This window comes from Bos indicus, chromosome 3 (genome assembly GCF_029378745.1).
Source record: "Bos indicus isolate NIAB-ARS_2022 breed Sahiwal x Tharparkar chromosome 3, NIAB-ARS_B.indTharparkar_mat_pri_1.0, whole genome shotgun sequence".
Taxonomy (NCBI): domain Eukaryota; kingdom Metazoa; phylum Chordata; class Mammalia; order Artiodactyla; family Bovidae; genus Bos; species Bos indicus.
Genome location: NC_091762.1, coordinates 793,207 through 812,267, shown reverse-complemented (window position 1 = coordinate 812,267; position 19,061 = coordinate 793,207). Strand labels below are relative to the sequence as shown.

Sequence of the window (19,061 nt, the reverse complement as noted above, 5' to 3'; positions counted from 1 at the left end):
AGATCAGCCCTGGGATTTCTTTAGAAGGAATGATGCTAAAGCTGAAACTCCAGTACTTTGGCCACCTCATGCGAAGAGTTGACTCATTGGAAAAGACTCTGATGCTGGGAGGGATTGGGGGCAGGAGGAGAAGGGGATGACAGAGGATGAGATGGCTGGATGGCATCACTGACTCGATGGACAGGAGTCTGAGTGAACTCCGGGAGTTGATGATGGACAGGGAGGCCTCGCGTGCTGCGATTCATGGGGTCGCAGAGAGTCGGACACGACTGAATGACTGAACTGATGGTCCATGTAATCAAATTGGTTAATTTTCTGTGATTGTGTTTTTCAGTCTGTCCGCCCTCTGATGGAGAAGGATAAGAGGCTTATGGAAGCTTTCTGATGAGACAGACTGACTGAGGGGGAAACTGGGTCTTGTTCTGATGGGCAGGGTCATGCTCAGTAAATCTTTAATCCAATTTTCTTTTGATGGGCAGGGCTGTGTTCCCTTCCTGTTGTTTGACCTCAGGCTAAGTTATGGTGGAGGTAATGAAGATAATGGAGACCTCCTTCAAAAGGTGCCATGCATGCACTGCTACTCTCAGTGCCCCCAATCCTGCAATAGGCTACCATCATCCCATGCCTCAGCTGGGGACTCCTGAAAACTCATGGACAAGACTGGGTCAACCTCTTGTGGGGTCACTGCTCCTTTCTCCTAGGTCCTGGTGCTCACAAGGTTCTGTTTGTGCCCTCCAAGAGTCTGTTTCTCCAGTCATGTGTAAGTTGGGAGTAATGGCGACCTCCTCCAAGAGGGCTTATGCCATACCCAGGTCAGTTGCACCCAGAGCCCCTGCCCTGGCAGCAGGCCACTGCTGACCTGTACCTTGGCAGGAGACACTCAAACACAATTCTGGCTAAGTTTCTGTGTGGTCTTTTTGTCCTGGTGCACACAAGTTTTCTTTAAGCCCTCTGAGCATCTGTGGCGGGCAAGTGGTTTGATTCTAAGAGTGATTTTGCCCTTCCTACCATCTTGCTGGGGCTTATCCTTTGCCTTTGGACATGGAGTATCTTTTTTTGGTGGGATCCAACATTCTCCAGTTGATGGTTGTTCAGCAGCGAGTTGAAGTTTTAGAGTTCATGCAGGATAAGATGAGCACATGTCCTTCTACTCTGCCATCTTATGCCACAAGAAAATTAAGAGATACCAAGGGAACATTTCATGCAAAGATGGGTAAAACAAAGGACAGAAATGGTATGGATCTAACAGAAGCAGAAGATATTAAGAAGAGGTGGCAAGAATACACAGAAGAACCATACAAAAAAGATATTAATGACCCAGATAACCACAATGGTGAGATCACTCACTTAGAGCCAGACATCCTGGAATGTGAAGTCATGTGGGCCTTAGGAGGCATCACAATGGACAAAGTTAGTGGAGGTAATGGAATTCCAGTTGAGCTATTTCAAATCCTAAAAGATGATGCTGTGAAAGTGATGCACTGCATATGTCAGCAAATTTGGAAAACTCAGCAGTGGCCACAGGACTGGAAAATGTGTTTTCTTTCCAATCCCAAAGAAAGGCAATGCCAAAGAATGTTCAGACTTCTGCACAATTGCATTCATCTCACAGGCTAGCAAAGTAATGCTCAAAATTCTCCATGACAGGCTTCAACAGTATGTGAATCTTGAACTTCCTGATGTTCAAGCTGGATACAGAAAAGGCAGAGGAACCAGAGATCAAGTTGCCAATATCTGCTGGATCATCAAACAAGCAAGAGAGTTCCAGAAAAAACATCTATTTCTGTTTTATTGACTATGCCAAAGGCTTTGACTGTGTGCATATGAACAAACTGGAAAATTCTTCAAGAGATGGGACTGCCTCCTGACCTGCCTCCTGAGATATCTGTATGCAGGTCAAGAAGCAACAGTTAGAATGGGACATGGAACAACAGACTGGTTACAAATCAGGAAAGGAGTATATCAAGGCTGCATATTGTCACCTTGCTTATTTAACTTCTATGCAGAGTACATCATGCAAAATGCCAGGTTGGATGAAGCACAAGCTGGAATCAAGATTGCTGGGGGAAATATCAATAACCTCAGATAGGCAGATGATGCCATCTTTTTGGCAGAAAGGGAAGAAGAACTAAAGAGCCTCTTGATGAAAGAGAATGAGAGTGAAAAAGTTGGCTTAAAACTCAACATTCAGAAAACTAAGACAATGGCATCCTGTCTCATCACTTCATGGCAAATAGATGGGGAAATAAAGGAAACAGTAACCAAATTTATTTTTTGTGGCTCCAAAATCACTGCAGATGGTGACTGCAGCCATGAAATTAAAAGATGCTTGCTCTTTAGAAGAAAAGTTATGACCAAGCTAGACAGCATATTAAAAAGCTGACACATTACTTTGCCAACAAAGGTCCATATAATCAAAGCTATGGTTTTCCAGTAGTCATGTACAGATGTGAGAGTTGGACTATAAAGAAAGCTGAATGCTGAAGAACTGATGCTTTTGAACAGTGGTGTTGGAGAAAACTCTTGAGAGTCCCTTGGACTGCGAGATCCAACCAGTCAATGCTAAAGGAAATCAGTACTGAATATTCATTGGAAGGCCTGATGATGAAGCTGAAATTTCCATACTTTAGCCACCTGATGTGAAGAGCTGACTCATTTGAAAAGACCCTGATTCTGGGAAAGATTGAAGGTGGGAGGAGATGGGGACGACTGAAGATGATATGGTTGGATGGCATCACCAACTCGATGGACATGAGGTTGAGTAAGCTCTGGGCGTTGGTGATGGACAGGGAAGCCTGGCATGCTATGGTCCATGGGTTCGCAAAGAGTCAGACAGGACTTAACTGAACTACCCCTACGATAGTTTGGCCTCAGGCCAAACAACAGGCAGGGAACAAAGCCTGGCTCATCAACAGAAATTTGGATTAAAGATTTAATAAGCAGGTCCTGCCCATCAGAACAAGACCCAGATTTACCCACAGTCAGTCCCTCCCATCGGGAAGCTTCCATAAGCCTCTTATGCTTATCTATCAGAGTGCAGACAGAATCAAAACGAAAATCACAGAAAACTAACCAAAATGAACATATGGATCACAGATTTGTCTAACTCAATGAAACTATGGGCCATGCCTGGTAGGGCCACCCAAGACAGATGGTTCATGGTGGAGATTTTGACAAAACATGGTCCACTGGAGAAGGGAACAGCAAACCACTTCAGAAATTGAGAACCTTGAGAACCCGATGGATAATGTGAAAATAGAAAAAAGATATGACATTGAAAGATGAACTCCTGAGGTTGGTAGGTGCCCAATATGCTACTGGAGAAGAGTGGAGAAAAAACTCCAAAAGAATGAAGAGATGGCGCCAAAGCGAAAAAAATGCCCAGTTGTGGATGTGACTGGTGATAGAAGCAGGTCCGATGCTGTAAAGAGCAATATTGCATAGGAACCTGGAATGTTAAGTCCATGAATCAAGGTAAATTGGAAGTGGTCAAACAGGAGATGGCTAGAGTGAAGACTGACATTTTAGGTATTAGTGAACTAAAATGGATCAGAATGGGCAAATTTAATTCAATGACCATTATATCTACTACCGTGGGTAAGAATCCCTTAGAAGAAATGGTGTACCCCTCATAGTCAACAAAAGAGCATTAAATGCAATACTTGGGTGCAAATCTCGTTTCCAAGGCAAACCATTCAATATCACAGTAATCCAAGTCTATGCCCCAACCAGAAACACTGAAGAAGCTGAAGTTAAATGGTTCTATGAAGACCTAGAAGACCTTCTAGAACTAAAGCCCCCAAAAATGTTCTTTTCATCACAGGAGACTGGAATGCAAAATGAAGCAGGGCAAAGGCTAACAGAGTTTTGCCAAGAGAATACTCTGGTCATAACAAACAGCCTCTTCCAATAACACAAGAGAAGACTACCTATGCACATCACCAGATGGTCAATACTGAAATCAGATTGATTCTGTTCTTTGCAGCCAAAGATGGAGTGCTATACAGTCAGCAAAAACAAGACTGGGAGCTGAGTGTGGCTAAGATCATAAACTCCTTATTGTAATATTCAGACTTAAATTGAACAAAGTATAGAAAACCACTCGATCATTCAAGTATGAGGTAAATCAAATCCCTGACGATTATAAAGTGGAAGTGACAAATAAAGATTCAAAGGATTAGATCTGATAGACAGAGTGCCTGAAGAATTATGGATGGGGGTTCATGACATTGTAAAGGTCGCGGTGATCAAAATCATTCTCAAGAAACAGAAGTTCAAAAAGGCAAAATAGTTGTCTGAGGAGGCCGTACAAATAGCTGAGGAAAGAAGAAAAGTGAAAGTAATAGGGAAAAGGAAAGATACATCCACCTGAATGCAGAGATCCAAAGAACAGCAAGGAGAGATAAGAAAGCCTTCCTAAGTGATCACTGTAAAGAAACAGAGGAAAACAATAGAATGGGAAAGACTAGAGATCCCTTCAAGAAAATTACAGATACTAAGCGAACATTTCATGCAAAGATGGACACAATAGAGGACTGAAATGGTATGGAACCTAACAGAAGCAGAAGATATTAAGAGGAGGTGGCAAGAATACACAAAAGATCTATACAAAAAAAAATTCTGATGATCCAGATATTCATGATGGTGTGATTACTCACCTAGAGCCAGACATCCTGGAGTGTGAAGTCAAGTGGGCCTTAGGAGGCATCACTACAAACATAGCTAGGGGAGGTAATGGAATTCCAGTTGAGCTATTTCAAATCCTAGAAGATGATGCTGTGAAAGTGCAGCACTCAATATGCCAGCAAATTTGGAAAACTCTGCAGTGGCCACAGGACTGGTTGGACTCAGTTCTCATTCCAACCCCAATGAAAGGAAATGCCAAAGAATGATCAAACTACTGCACAATTGCACTCATTTCACATGCTAGCAAAGTAATACTGAAAATTCTCCAAGCCAAGCTTCAACATTATGTGAACTGAGAACTTCTTGATGTTCAAGCTGGATATAGGAAAGGCAGAGGAACCCGAGATCAAGTTGCCAATATCTGGTGGATCAAAGAAAAAGCCTGAGAATTCCAGAAAAACATCTACTTCTGCTTTATTGACTATGCTAAAGCCTTTGGGTCGATCACAAGTGGTAAACTGTCTAAGAGATGGGAATAGCAGATCAACTTCCCTGCCTCCTGAGAAATCTGTATGCAGGTCAAGAGGTAACAGTTAGAACCAGACATAGAACAACAGTCTGGTTCCAAATTGGGAAAGGAGTGCATCAAGGCCGTAGATTGTCACCCTGTTTATTTAACTTAAATGCAGAGTACATCATGAGAAATACTGTACCTGGATGAAACACAAGTTGGAATCAAGATTGCCAGGAGAAATGTCAACAACTTCAGATATGCAGAAGACACCACCCTTATTGAAGAAAGTGAAGAGAAATTAAAGAGCCTCTTGATGAAAGTGAAAGAGGAGAGTGGAAGAGCTGGCTTAAAACTCAACATTCAAAAAATGAAGATCATGGCATCCAGTCCTATCACTTCATGGCAAATAGATGAGGAAACAGTGGAAATAGTGACAGACTCTTTTTTTCTTCGGCTTGAAAATCACTGGGGATGGAGACAGCAGGCATGAAGTTAAAAGATGCTTGCTTCTTGGAAGAAAAGCTATGACCAACCCAGACAGCATATTAAAAAGCAGAGACATTAGTTTGCTGACTAATATAGTCAAAGCTACGGTTTTTCCAGTGGTCATGTATGGATGTGAGAGTTGGACTATAAAGAAAGCTGAGTGCTGAAGAATTGATGCTTTTGAACTGTGGTGTTGGAGAAGACTCTCTAGAGTCCCTTGGACTGCAAGGAGCTCAAACCAGTCCATCCTAAGGGAAATGAGTCCTGAATATTCATTGGAAGGACAGATGCTGAAGCTGAAGCTCTAATACTTTAGCTACCTGATGTGAAGAACTGACTCAGAAAAGACACTCATGCTGGGAAAGATCGAAGGCAGGAGAATTGGACGATAGAGGATGAGATGGTTGGATGGCATCACCGACTCAATGGACATGTTTACACAAGCTCTGGGAGTGGTGATGGATAGGGAAGCCTGATGTGCTGTAGTCCATGTGGTCACAAAGAGTTGGACGCTACTGAGTGACTGAACTGAAGATTCAATAATGGGATGGATTAAAGTTTTTGGGTAGAAAAGAAGCATGATGTAGTCTGTCAGAATTTTTGAGAACGAAGAGTAAGTGATTGCTTCTAAATACTACAATAAATTTGACTGACAATTGGGTGTTAGAGAACCCATATAGAAAAGAGCAGGTTTTAATGAAAGGAAGTGAAATACCAATTCAATACATGCATTTTAATAAACTTTTTGTATCTAGGCCAATTTTCATAGTAAATTTTATGCTCAATGCTTAACCCTAGAAAACACGTGCACATGCGTGCACTCCTATGCCAAACAAATTTAACAGGGTGGCTTGAACAGAGGAAGCAGTAATAATTTGACCCTTCAGGACCTTTTGCTTGTGTCAAAATTTTTAATCCTTCCTCTTCAAGTATATAGAATGCTGAAAGGAGAAAAGATAAAATTTTCAGTTGTTAATTGCCAAGTTTTGTGTATAGTACATTATTATACAAAAAGCTCTTTGTCACTTGCTTCTACCAATTTAGAAATAACTGGCTTTGTTCGTTCCTCTCACTACAGTTCTAACAGGACTGGTTTTCCTAGGATTTTCAAAAGAAAGCTCAGTACTACAAATGGGTTTTTGAATCCAATATGAACCTTCATAATGGGACAAAGGTCACATTTACAGAAAACTGACTTATGTCCCAGGCACTTGGCAGGACACTTTAACTTGCCCAAAGTCAGAGATTATGTCACAGAGCTAGGATTCATATTCAGGTCTGCCTGACTGTAGAGCTTTTCTGCCACATCACATTGGTTATTGAACGTATTTCAAAAATTTATAAATCCATTTTTACTCTGTAGCTGTAAAAGAATTTCACACAATATGTTAGGGAAAACACTGAAACTGCCTGCCCTGGCTAGGCACCGTAGCAACCATTTGCATGAATTATTTTTTGACAGGTGGTCCAGGTAAAGAATGCAGAACCAACAAGTGACCACCAACCAGAAGAATTCAGGAAAGGTCAAAAGGAGATGCCACCTGTCTTACTGATCTTCCAGAATCCTCCTCATTGAAGTCCATTTTGGCTGAGCAATGGCTGAGCCACCAGGAAGGACCCTGAGTCAGAATGATTGGCCAGAGACAATCTGGTAACTAATCCCATCACCATAAAACCTGAGACTGTGAGTCATGCAGCAGAGTCCTCCTGCTCTTCACCTAAGTGCCCCTTGCTTAATAAAATCTCTTGCTTTGTCAATACGTGTCTCCTTGAACAATTCATTTCTGAGCGTTAGACAAGAGCCCCCATGGGTCACCCTTCCTGCAACAAATACACAAAAAAATATGTTCTTCTTTTCTTATGTTAAGACAGTTTGAGGTCATGTTGCTGGATATTCTATGACCCATTTCTTACTCTCTTTAGCTCTATTTCCTTTCACCATTAGCTACCTCATCATCCTTCGCTATACAATCTATTAAACCTTCCAACTATCTTTTGACTCACTGGAATACGTGTGCTCTTCTAGACACACACTTTGGTTGACTAGAACAGAAGGAGGCCCATGGTATGTATGAGCAATATGATTTATTATGGACAAATAGTAGAAAAAATGCTACTAATATCCACAAGTAAGTTCCTTAAGTCATATGTAAAGAGACAATATTATTAAAAGTTTGCTTTATTTTTCAGTTGAATCAAGTATCAATACTATCTCCCAATTACATTGTATGCCTTACAAACATTAGCACGGTTAGTATCACCTCATCAACAACCGAATAATAAATCAAACTAGGTCCCGGTGGTTATGTCCACATCTACATTGCCAGGGTGACCAGGAACTCTTATTTGTTTGCTTTAGCTTTTAGTTCTTGGTTATATCTATAAAGAAAACAAAAAGAAAAAAATCATGAATCACAATAAACACATTCATTTCTTAACTAAAATTTTTTTTTCTTTTTTTTGGTTGCACTGCATAGCATGTGGGATCTTAATTCCCTGACCAGGGATAGAATCCATGCTCCCTGCAGTGGAAATGTGGAATCTTAACCACTGGACCACCAGGGACGACCCTAGATAATATTTATAATAAGAAGGGAATGAGAATCATATTCCATCTCTTCTTTTTCACTAGTCAAGAGGCTATAGAGTTGTAAACACAATCTTCCCAGGGGCTTGTAGGTAGAAATATGCAGGAAGGAGAATAACCTAAGGACTTTATTCGAATCTGGCTTGAAGCTGTCAAAAAGTCTTAACTGACTTACAGTTTGCTGTACGAAAGTATTAATTTAAGAATATTTTCATTCTTGAACTATATGAGAGTATGACAAATGTGAACATATGTATAAAATTTACCAAAACGTACTCACCTAGAGTTTTTAATTTTATACTCACAAAGCATCTTCCCTGAGAATAAAATCAGTTGGCAATGGGCCTGTCTAGTCACTAACAATATAATTCTGTGACACAGGCTGGCTACTGGGTTAGGAGGTGTAACATTTAAGTTTGTTGAAACTAAGGACAATTTCTTCAGTTCTCATTAATTCTCAATTCTCATTAATTCAAAGAAGAATTAACCACAAAGCTACAGAGTCTTTCTGTTTTACAACACCCTGGGCTTCATTTACTAATCTTCTCAGCTGAAAGCAGAGTGGAAAACTGAACAAGCACAAAAAGGCAGCTATTCTATGAAGCCTATCTTACCTCCCATATTTCTCAAAAGGTCCTGATTTCAAATATTCAACCATATTTTCCTGAGTGTTCCAGAGAGTCCAACATTTTTATTTCTAACTACATCTCTCAATCTGCTATTTTAATTGTAAGGCTAAACATCTTTTCGTTAAATTGTATCTGAATTTCTGATATTTTCTGATATTAGAAATTACATTTCTGAATGTGGCACTTAGTGTTCTCATAGCTTTACAATCATGAATTAATATCAGGTTAAAATAAGATGGTGTATGAGAAAAGTACTCTGTGAATAAAATACAGTGATTTTATTTTGTTTATATTGATATAAGTTAAGACCTAAAAATGGTTATCAGGCATTTATAGAATGAGTGAGTATTCATATCTGTTATGTGCTAGATTATTAATTAAGCTGCAAGTAAAGCTAGGTATGGTACAGATGAATTAAATTAAATGCACTATACACTACAGACAGAGAAGGCAATGGCACCCCACTCCAGTACTCTTGCCTGGAAAATCCCATGGACGGAGGAGCCTGGTAGGCTGCAGTCCATGGAATTGCTAAGAGTTGGGCACGACTGAGCGACTTCACTTTCACTTTTCACTTGCATGCACTGGAGAAGGAAATGGCAACCCACTCCAGTATTCCTGCCTAGAGAATCCCAGGGACAGAGGAGCCTAGTGGGCTGCCTTCTATGGGGTCGCACAGAGTCGGACACAACTGAAGTGACTTAGCAGCAGCAGCAGCATACACTACAGAATAGAATGCTTTCTGAAAAGAAGGTATATTATATAGCTCAATGTTTTCTAATTTTTTATTGAGATCATTCAATTTTTTTAGCCAAAGAAAGCTGTTATTCATAACATTTTTTTGTAATTTAGGAAGGTCCTATGGTTTAAACAAAGCCAGAGTCTTCATCTAAGCTCATTCCAGAGTGTTAGCTAGTCACTGACAAATAATATTAATTACTGAATAAACAGTTTCAAGGGCTTCCCAGGTGGCTTGGTGGTAAAGAATCTGCCTGCAATATAGGAGATGAGGGTTTGATCTCTGGGTGGGGAAGTTTCCCTGGATAAGGAAATGGCAACCCACTCCAGTATTCTTGCCTGGGAAATCCCATGGACAGAAGAGCCTGGTGGGCTACAGTTCATGGGGTCACAAAGAGTCAGACACGACTGAATGACTAAACGACAACAAAAACATGGTGAGCTTACCTCCAAATACGAAAGAGCTGAGAGGCTCCTGCTGTCCCAACAAAGAAATTAACAGCAAATAGACTCCAGTTTTTTGGAATAATTACAAGTGAGTATCTTGACCAAATAAAGCCTGTTGAAATAAAATATTTTTAAAAAACAGCATAGGTATTGCTGCAATCTTATCTAAACATTTAATATTAGAGTAAAATAGACTATGATTTTATTTTCTTGGGCTCCAAAATCACTACAGATGGTGACTGCAGGCATGAAATTAATAGATGCTTGTTCCTTGGAGTAAAAGCTATGACAAACCTAGCAAGGATATTAAAAAGTAGAGACATCCCTTTGCCAACAATAGTCAAAGGTATGGTTTTTCCAGTAGTCATGTATGGATATGAGGGTTGGACCATAAAGAAAGCTGAGTGCTGAAGAACTGATGTTTTCAAATTGTGGTGCTGGAGAAGACTCCTTTTTTTTTGGAGAAGACTCTTGAGAGTCCCTTGGACAGCAAGAAGAGCAAACCAGTCAATCCTAAAGGAAATCAACCCAGAATATTCATTGGAAGGACTGATGCTAAATCTGAAGTTTCAGTACTATGGTTATAGACCTGACTCACTGGAAAAGATCCTAATGCTGGGAAAGATTGAGAGCAGGAGGAGAATGGGGCAACAGAGGATGAGATGGTTGGATGGCATCACCAACTCAATAGACATGAGTTTGAGCAAACTCGGGGAGTAGTGAAACAGGGTAGCTTGGTGTGCCTCAGTCCATGGGGTCGCAAAGAGTCAGACACAACTTAGCGACTGAAAAACAACAACAACAGCATAAAGTAGGGAAAAAAGGTTATAATCTGAGATTTAATGAAGTTGGTATAATTCAGGTTACACAAAACACTCAGTTATTACATCAAAGAAAAATTTTTATAACCCTTCTTCTGCCTTCTTCGGCTATAGTCTAATAACTGCTTAAAGGTAATACCATTAGTTTCTTTGTGTGTGAGTGTGCGTGTATGTATTTCAAATGTTAAACAATCAAGTAAATTGATGTAAAACTAATTATTGAATGTCCTATATGGAAGATATTCATTTAATTTACCTGTAGCCATCAAAACAGCAGACTGAGCCGTGCTGAGTTTTTCTGCAGGTCTGGCCATGTCAGCCAATCCAGCACACACCAGCCCCTGGAAATGAACATTTTTTTCAATGTTACTCTTTCTTAGAAGTGGAAGTATCAGAAAGCTGTTATACTTTAAATTTCTTGGTTAGATAATTTTTCCTTAATGTCGAAGTATACATGGTCATTTCTTCTCCGGCATATTTTTAATACTGTCTTTTATAGAATAATTCTACTCATACTCCACCACCAGCATCAGTCAGAAAGTTTAGTAATGAGTCCTAAAAGAATATTAGTTATGCTACTCTACCACACAGATTAGAATACATAATAGAATGATTTTTATTGATGAAAAATTCACTCCTACATAAAATAAAGAGATACTAGGACAATGAACCCCTATATACCCATCACCCAGTCAACAATTATTGAGATTCTGCCATGTTTACCTTTCCTCCTCCCTTTCTCCTTTTTTCTTTAAGTGTTTTAAATCAAATTCTAAACATGTCATTAGAAAATATGGTCTTAAGAAATTCATTTTCAGGACTTCCCTTGGGGTCCAGAGGTTAGGAACACGCATGCCAATGCGGAGGACATGAGCTGGATCCCTGGTCTGGGAAGAGCCCACCTGCCAAGGGGCAGCTAAGCCTGGAGCCACAACTATTGAAGCCTGGGGTGTTCTAGAGTCCGAGTTCAGCATCTGCTGAGCCCGCCTGCTGCAACTACTGAAGCCTGAGTGCTCTAGAGGTGGTGCTGGGCAGCAAGAGAAGCCACTCCTCACTGCAACTAGAGGAAGCCTGTGTGCAGCAGCGAAGACCCAGGAAAGCCAACAATAAATAAATACATACATTCATTTTCAGGTTTTATTGAATTCCTAAAAGATGCATGAAACACTTAAAAAAAAAAGGTTTTTTCCTCCTAAATAGAACACATGCATACTTGGGAATTTATACACAAATTTAAACCAAATTAAAATGATTTTTATTTAATAAAGTCAGTGGTTCAAGAAAGCAGTGATTCTGGCTCAAAGAGTGGCAAATGGTTAAATACAGAAGTGGAAATAGAGGTATATCATGACTAACACTACTTTTCTTCATAATTTCCATCCATAGTCATCTAGTTTTCTTCTCAAATAGCTCCAAATCATCACTCTTACATTCTTCTTCCAGGTCCTAATATACATTTTCTCTCATTATTTGTTCCACTTTGGCAGGGTGGAACACTGCCCTTGTATAGGGGAAGAAGGGGACTGGTTTCTACCATTATTCTACGCGGCCCATGTATTACTACACTGTGGCTTTTCTAGCAGATTTATGATGATAGAGGCTATATTCTAGCATTGTCTTTTGGAAGAAGGTAGCAGCCATGATTTTGTTTATGCTCAGCGTATACATTTCATTTTTCTAGGACATGTTAGTAATCATTCTCTCTCACAAAGGTCCTGAGTGCCCTCTCCCACAGTTCTTTTTCTCTCTTGAAATCATCTTCTCTCTTAATATGTATGTACATATTTTCTGATCCATTTACAAAGACGTTGTAGATATCATGCCCTTTGACTCTCTAGTATTTTAGTGTATATTTGCTAAGAACAAGACTATCTTCCCATTTTCTTAAATATCTATAATCTAATCACAAAATTTCACATAGACAAGACACTGTTGTCTAATATACAGTTCACAGTCAAATTTTGACCCAGTTAAAACTGCCCCAAAATGTCTTAAAATTTTTTTTTTCTTGTCTTAGAGTGGTTACGTCAGGAGAATACACTGCATTTGGATGTTACACCTTTTAGTCTTCTTCTGAAGTTGAAGTGTAGTTGGTTTGTAATACTATATTATTTAGTTTCCTTTCCTGAATTTCTAAAAATCCTTATTTTCTATACCACTCTAATCTCATGTAAATTATCTAGAAAATCTTATTGTGAATTTACTTATCTCTGTCATTTACTAGCTTGATGACTCTGGTCAAGTTACATAATACTCTTTTTTTTGGCCATGCCGTTTATTCGATCTTAGCTCCCTGACAAGGGATTGAATTTGGGTACCCTGCAGTGGAAGTGCTGAATCCTAGCCCCTGGACAGCCATGGAATTCCCCATAACACCTGGCTTATATTCTTCACATATAGAATGAGAGTATTAATAGCTACCCTTGCAAGAGTGATATATGATTAAATGAGATAATATGATTTAGAGATATTTAGCATAGTGTCTGGAAAATATTACTGTTAGCAACGACAAACAGTAGTTTACATTTTTAGAGGAACAGAGGTAAGGGAATAATAGTCTCTGTACCCTTTCCTGTATTTCTAGCCTCAGGGGCTAGAAGGTCGATGTTCCTCTTCTTTATTATGAACTTTACTCAAATAATAGAACTGTAGAGTCAGAGAGCGCGTGGAGTATACTGAAAGACTGTGTAAATTACTCCCTAACATAGGCAGCAAGTACCAATTATAGAAAGGTCCAAAGTGACTTATAAAGGGGGTCATGTAAGTGTTTAAGAGCCTAGGTTTTGAAGTCAAATTAGACTTGAGGGCTCACATCCTGAGTCCGTCGTCACTTAATAACAGTTTTAGTTCTTTGAACCTCAGTATCTTTACATCTCAGATTTTTTCTGGTGAATATTAAATATGAGACAGTGTATTAAATAACCCAATGTAGACAGTTTAGCATCTAGCAGATTCAAGTTATTTCTCTGCTTCCATCAATTAAAAACTGGTTTTCAAATGTGTGTGATTCTTTCTGGCACCTGGTTATCTCCACTGGGTGGAGTAAATACTCATCAGATAGTGTAAAACATTTTTTTCCTTCTTTTCTTGCAATATTTTCTCCTCTAGTTAAAAAAAAAACAATTCACATAATACTTTTAGAGGAGTGTAAAAAACAATGAAAAACCACTATATAATATTCCAATTCCAAACACTTAAGAGATAGCAAAGTTCTCAAGAGTCTAAACTGTGAATTAGCATATGTTAGGAGTTACAGCTGGAAAAGCAAGTAGTTAGATACTAAAAATCAGCATAGATAATCTTAAAACAGTTTGACTTATTCCTAAGAACAGAAAAATTAGCTACACAATATGGTGTAGTTAAATATAACCACACCAGAGTTAAATATAACCTAGTCTGTGCAAAAAGACTATGAGCAGAAAGAAAAAAAAGCTCTGAATTGACCTTCACATAATAGTTTCCCCAGGTTAGCCAAAGGGCTTCCCTGATTGCTCAGTTGGTAAAGAATCCGCCTGCAATGCAGGAAACCCCGGTTTGATTCCTGGGTCAGGAAGATCCCCTGGAGAAGGGATAGGCTACCCACTCCAGTATTCTTGGGCTTCCCTTGTGGTTCAGCTGATAAAGAATCACCTGCAGTGTGGGAGACCTAGGTTCGATCCCTGGAGGCTACCCACTCCGGTATTCTGGCCTGGAGAATTCCATAGACTGTAGTGGGCTAATTATTCTGTATTGCACTCATGCATTTTTGCTCTCACCAGTTCAGTTTTATTTTTATCAAGTCATTGTAGTTCTCCTCAGACATGTTTATACGTTTTGTTGCAGAGAAGCCAATTCTGACTCCATGTTGGAACTGTTTCTTTGACTTGCTTTTTGCTGCTTTTGTTATTATAATTATACAGAACAGCCTGCCTTGGAATCCTGCCCCCCTGTCTGACTATAAAGTGCCTTTGTTCAGAACCTTGTGCACCTGTAGATGGCAGGAGGGAAGAAATCAACACATCCCCTGCCTGAGGCTTGCCATTCCAGGAGACTGGCAAGATTAATGCTCTTTGTACTTTGCTTCCTCACCTTCCCCATCTCTGATCTATAAAAGAACCTGGCATCAAGATCCCGATAAGATGGTTATTTTGAGGCGTTAGGCTGCCATCTTCTTGGCCAGCCAGCTCCTCAATCAGTCTTCCTTGCCTCAGTCCCTCATCTCTCGGATTCACTGGCCTGTTGTGCAGCGAGCAGAGCAGAGCAAGTTTGGACTCAGTAACAGTTTTATTTTTTAATATAATTTATCTAATTTAATGAACCAGGTAAATAGCTGATATACAAAAAGAGGGTTGCTATTTCTATGAAACTAAAGTGATTGCTTTGGAAAGATTGAATAAAGGTAAGTTGTTAAACTTGCTATCAAATTTGGTGTAAACAAGACAGATACAAAAAGATTGGTAGGGGGAAACATAGAAATCTAGCAGGTTTCTATTACCAGACTATTATGAAAAAGTCTATAAACTTGGTCTGATTTAAAGACAACTAAACTAAAATTATACAGGATGCACTGTGGCTATAATTCTTCCATGATAAATGATGTGGAACTCAAAATCAGTGGATCCACACACAAAGCCCTGGCATTATAGCAAATGATTGATAAATGAATATGTGTTTGTAGTCTTAGGGTTAAAATAGTTAAAGAATGCTCAAACTACCACACAATTGCACTCATCTCACACGCTAGTAAAGTAATGCTTAAAATTCTCCAAGCCAGGCTTCAGCAATATGTGAACCGTGAACTTCCTGATGTTCAAGCTGGTTTTAGAAAAGGCAGAGGAACCAGAGATCAAATTGCCAACATCTGCTGGGTCATAGAAAAAGCAAGAGAGTTCCAGAAAAACATCTATTTCTGCTTTGTTGACTATGCCAAAGCCTTTGACTGTGTGGATCACAATAAACTGTGGAAAAATCTGAAAGAGATGGGAATACCAGACCACCTGATCTACCTCTTGAGAAATCTGTATGCAGGTCAGGAAGCAACAGTTAGAACTGGACATGGAACAACAGACTGGTTCCAAATAGGAAAAGGAGTACGTCAAGGCTGTATATTGTCACCCTGCTTATTTAACTTCTATGCAAAGTACATCATGAGAAACGCTGGGCTGGAAGAAGCAGAAGCTGGAATCAAGATTGCCAGGAGAAATATCAATAACCTCAGATATGCAAATGACACCACCCTTATGGCAGAAAGTGAAGAGGAACTAAAAAACCTCTTGATGAAAGTGAAAGTGGAGAGTGAAAAAGTCGGCTTAAAGCTCAACATTCAGAAAACGAAGATCATGACATCTGGTCCCATCACTTCATGGGAAATAGATGGGGAAACAGTGGAAACAGTGTCAGACTTTATTTTTTTGGGGCTCCAAAATCACTGCAGATGGTGACTGCTAAAAGACGCTTACTCCTTGGAAGGAAAGTTATGTCCAACCTAGATAGCATATTGAAAGGCAGAGACATTACTTTGCCAACAAAGGTTCGTCTAGTCAAGGCTATGGTTTTTCCTGTGGTCATGTTTGGATGTGAGAGTTGCACTGTGAAGAAGGCTGAGGGCCGAAGAATTGATGCTTTTGAACTGTGGTGTTGGAGAAGACTGTTGAGAGTCCCTTGGACTGCAAGGAGATCCAACCAGTCCATTCTGAAGGAGATCAGCCCTGGGATTTCTTTGGAAGGAATGATGCTAAAGCTGAAACTCCAGTACTTTGGCCACCTCATGCGAAGAGTTGACTCATTGGAAAAGACTCTGATGCTGGGAGGGATTGGGGGCAGGAGGAGAAGGGGACGACAGAGGATGAGATGGCTGAATGGCATCACTGATTCGATCGACGTGAGTCTGAGTGAACTCCGGGAGTTGGTGATGGACAGGGAGGCCTGGTGTGCTGCAATTCATGGGGTCACAGAGAGTCGGACACGACTGAGCGACTGAACTGAACTGAACTGAACTGATGTAGTATTATTTTTTAGAATTATCCAGTTTGACCTTTATGATTATTTGATTTCAAGGCTAAGAAGGATTCAACCATAGTTAAATATCTAAAGAAGCACAGTCTAAAATTCTTAAGGTAGAACTTATGTGAGAACAAGACACAGGAGTTGCTATGGTTGTGAGGTCATCAGGAGACTATGCAGAATGTCAACAGGAACTTAAAATAGATGTTTTTAAAGGAGATAGTGGAGAAAGCACTTATGAGTATATAATACTGTTAATGTTTCAAAACTCTGATAGATCAGATCAAAGAACCACCAAAGCTATTGGTAAAATAAAGAAACATCTAAATTGTGGCAAATTTGTGATCAGAGGACCCCTCACAAATTTACTGTAAATACAGTAAGTCATTCTTTTAACTTTTTTTGGTAAATTTTTACTGGAGTATAGTTGACTCACAATGTTGTATTAGTTCAAGTGTACAGCAAAGTGAATCAGTTATACATATACATATATCCACTCTTTTTAGATACTTTTCCCATGTAGGTCATTACAAGGTACTGAATAAAGTTCCTATTGCTACACAGTAGATCTTCATTAGTTATCTAGTTTATCATTCTTACTTTTTAAATAATGTTTCTAGAAACAATAGTTCAGAAATTAATTCCACTTTGTAGATACATAATTTTAAGTGTTGGTCGGGAGAGAAGAGGAAATATACCTTTTATAGTATTTTTTTTTTTATACTACACTGCTTTTAAATGCTTAGAGTATGAGCGGAATCATTAAAGTTGATATTCTGTAATTTCTTTTTTAAACTGATAGAGCCTTTTTGCAATATACAAATCTAAAAAAAAGAACTGCTCCCTAGTTCTCTGTAAATATAGTCCTCAATCACTAATTTACTCTAATCCTGTTTTATAGGTGAGACAAAAGGGCACAGATAGAACTTGCATAAGGCCATAAAATTGAGGGATAGCTAATTCCAGTTCTAACATTCTTTTTTCTTAAATTTTTATTTTATTTATTTATTTTTTTCCCAATTCCATATGCCTTTATTTTATTTTTACTTTACAATATTGTATTGGTTTTGCCCTACATCAACATGAATCCGCCACGGGTGTACACGTGTTCCCAATCCTGAAGCCCCCTCCCACCTCCCTCCCCATACCATCCATCTGGGTCATCCCAGTGCACCAGCCCCAAGCTTCCTGTATCCTGCATCGAACCTGGACTGGCAATTCGTTTCTTATATGATATTATACATGTTTCAATGCCATTCTCCCAAATCATCCCCCCCCCTCTTTTACTCCCACAGAATCCAAGAGACTTTTCTATACATCTGTATCTCTTTTGCTGTCTCACTTACAGGGTTATCGTTACCATCTTTCTAAATTCCATATATATGTGCAGTTCTAACATTCTTAACTACTTAGATTTACAACTGAGTTTCTGAACTGTTCTAACAATTTAAAACTACACATTAAAAAAAAATAAATAAATAAAACTACACATTTAAAAGAATCAATATATCCTACAACCCAACAACAAAAAAAACCTTTATTAAAACTTGGGCAAAGAGGTTAAATACTTTTCCAAAGAAAATGTAAAAATGGTCAATAAGCATATCAAAAGATGCTTAGCACAGCTAATAATATTAGGGAAATGCACATGAGAACAACGCACCACTTCACACCCACTGAAGTGTATTAAAGGGTATTATAAAACAACAACGAAAGTAACAAGTGTTGGCAGGGATGAATGGAAACTGGAAACCTTGTGATTGCTGGTGGAAACTTAAAACAGTGCAGCCACTGTGGAATATAGTAAAGCAGTTCTTTAAAAGATTAAACACAGAATTACCATATGATCCAACAATTCTATTTGTAGTTATATACACAAAAGAACAGAAAGCAGGGTCTGGAACAGATATTGTATGGACACCCAGGTGTCTATCAACAGAAAACTGAAAAAACAAAATGTGATACATACATACGATGAAATATTATTCAGACTTTAAAAGGAAGGGAATTCTGACACAGATGAACCTTAGGATACTATGCTAAGTGAAAAACGCCAGGCACAAAAAGACAGATACTGAAATACTGTATGATTTCATTTATAGAAGATACCCAGAGTAGTCAAATTCACAGACAAAGTAGAATGCTAGTTGCCAGGGGCTGGGGAAGAGGGAAATGAAGAGCTATGGTTTAATGGGTTCATTGTTTTAGTTCTGCAAGATCAAGAGTACTAG

General features: G+C 39.1%; 1 protein-coding gene and 1 long non-coding RNA gene across 3 annotated transcripts in view; one reads left to right on the top strand and one right to left on the bottom strand.

The window, feature by feature from the left end:
* LOC139180436 (uncharacterized) overlaps window positions 1–7,384 on the top strand; it is a 39,654-nt gene extending 32,270 nt beyond the window's left edge. The window contains exon 2 of the long non-coding RNA XR_011564703.1: window positions 7,089–7,384. This is a non-coding gene — a long non-coding RNA (uncharacterized lncRNA). The remainder of the gene's footprint in view (window positions 1–7,088) is intronic.
* A 405-nt stretch (window positions 7,385–7,789) lies between these two features.
* MPC2 (mitochondrial pyruvate carrier 2) overlaps window positions 7,790–19,061 on the bottom strand; it is a 30,672-nt gene continuing 19,400 nt past the window's right edge. For both annotated transcript variants that reach the window (XM_070782309.1, XM_019986392.2), the window contains 3 exons: window positions 11,105–11,189; window positions 10,028–10,139; window positions 7,790–8,005 (listed from right to left, as the gene is read on the bottom strand). In XM_070782309.1, coding sequence (XP_070638410.1) covers window positions 7,969–8,005; window positions 10,028–10,139; window positions 11,105–11,189 — 234 coding nt within the window. In that variant the 3' untranslated portion in view covers window positions 7,790–7,968. The remainder of the gene's footprint in view (window positions 8,006–10,027; window positions 10,140–11,104; window positions 11,190–19,061) is intronic.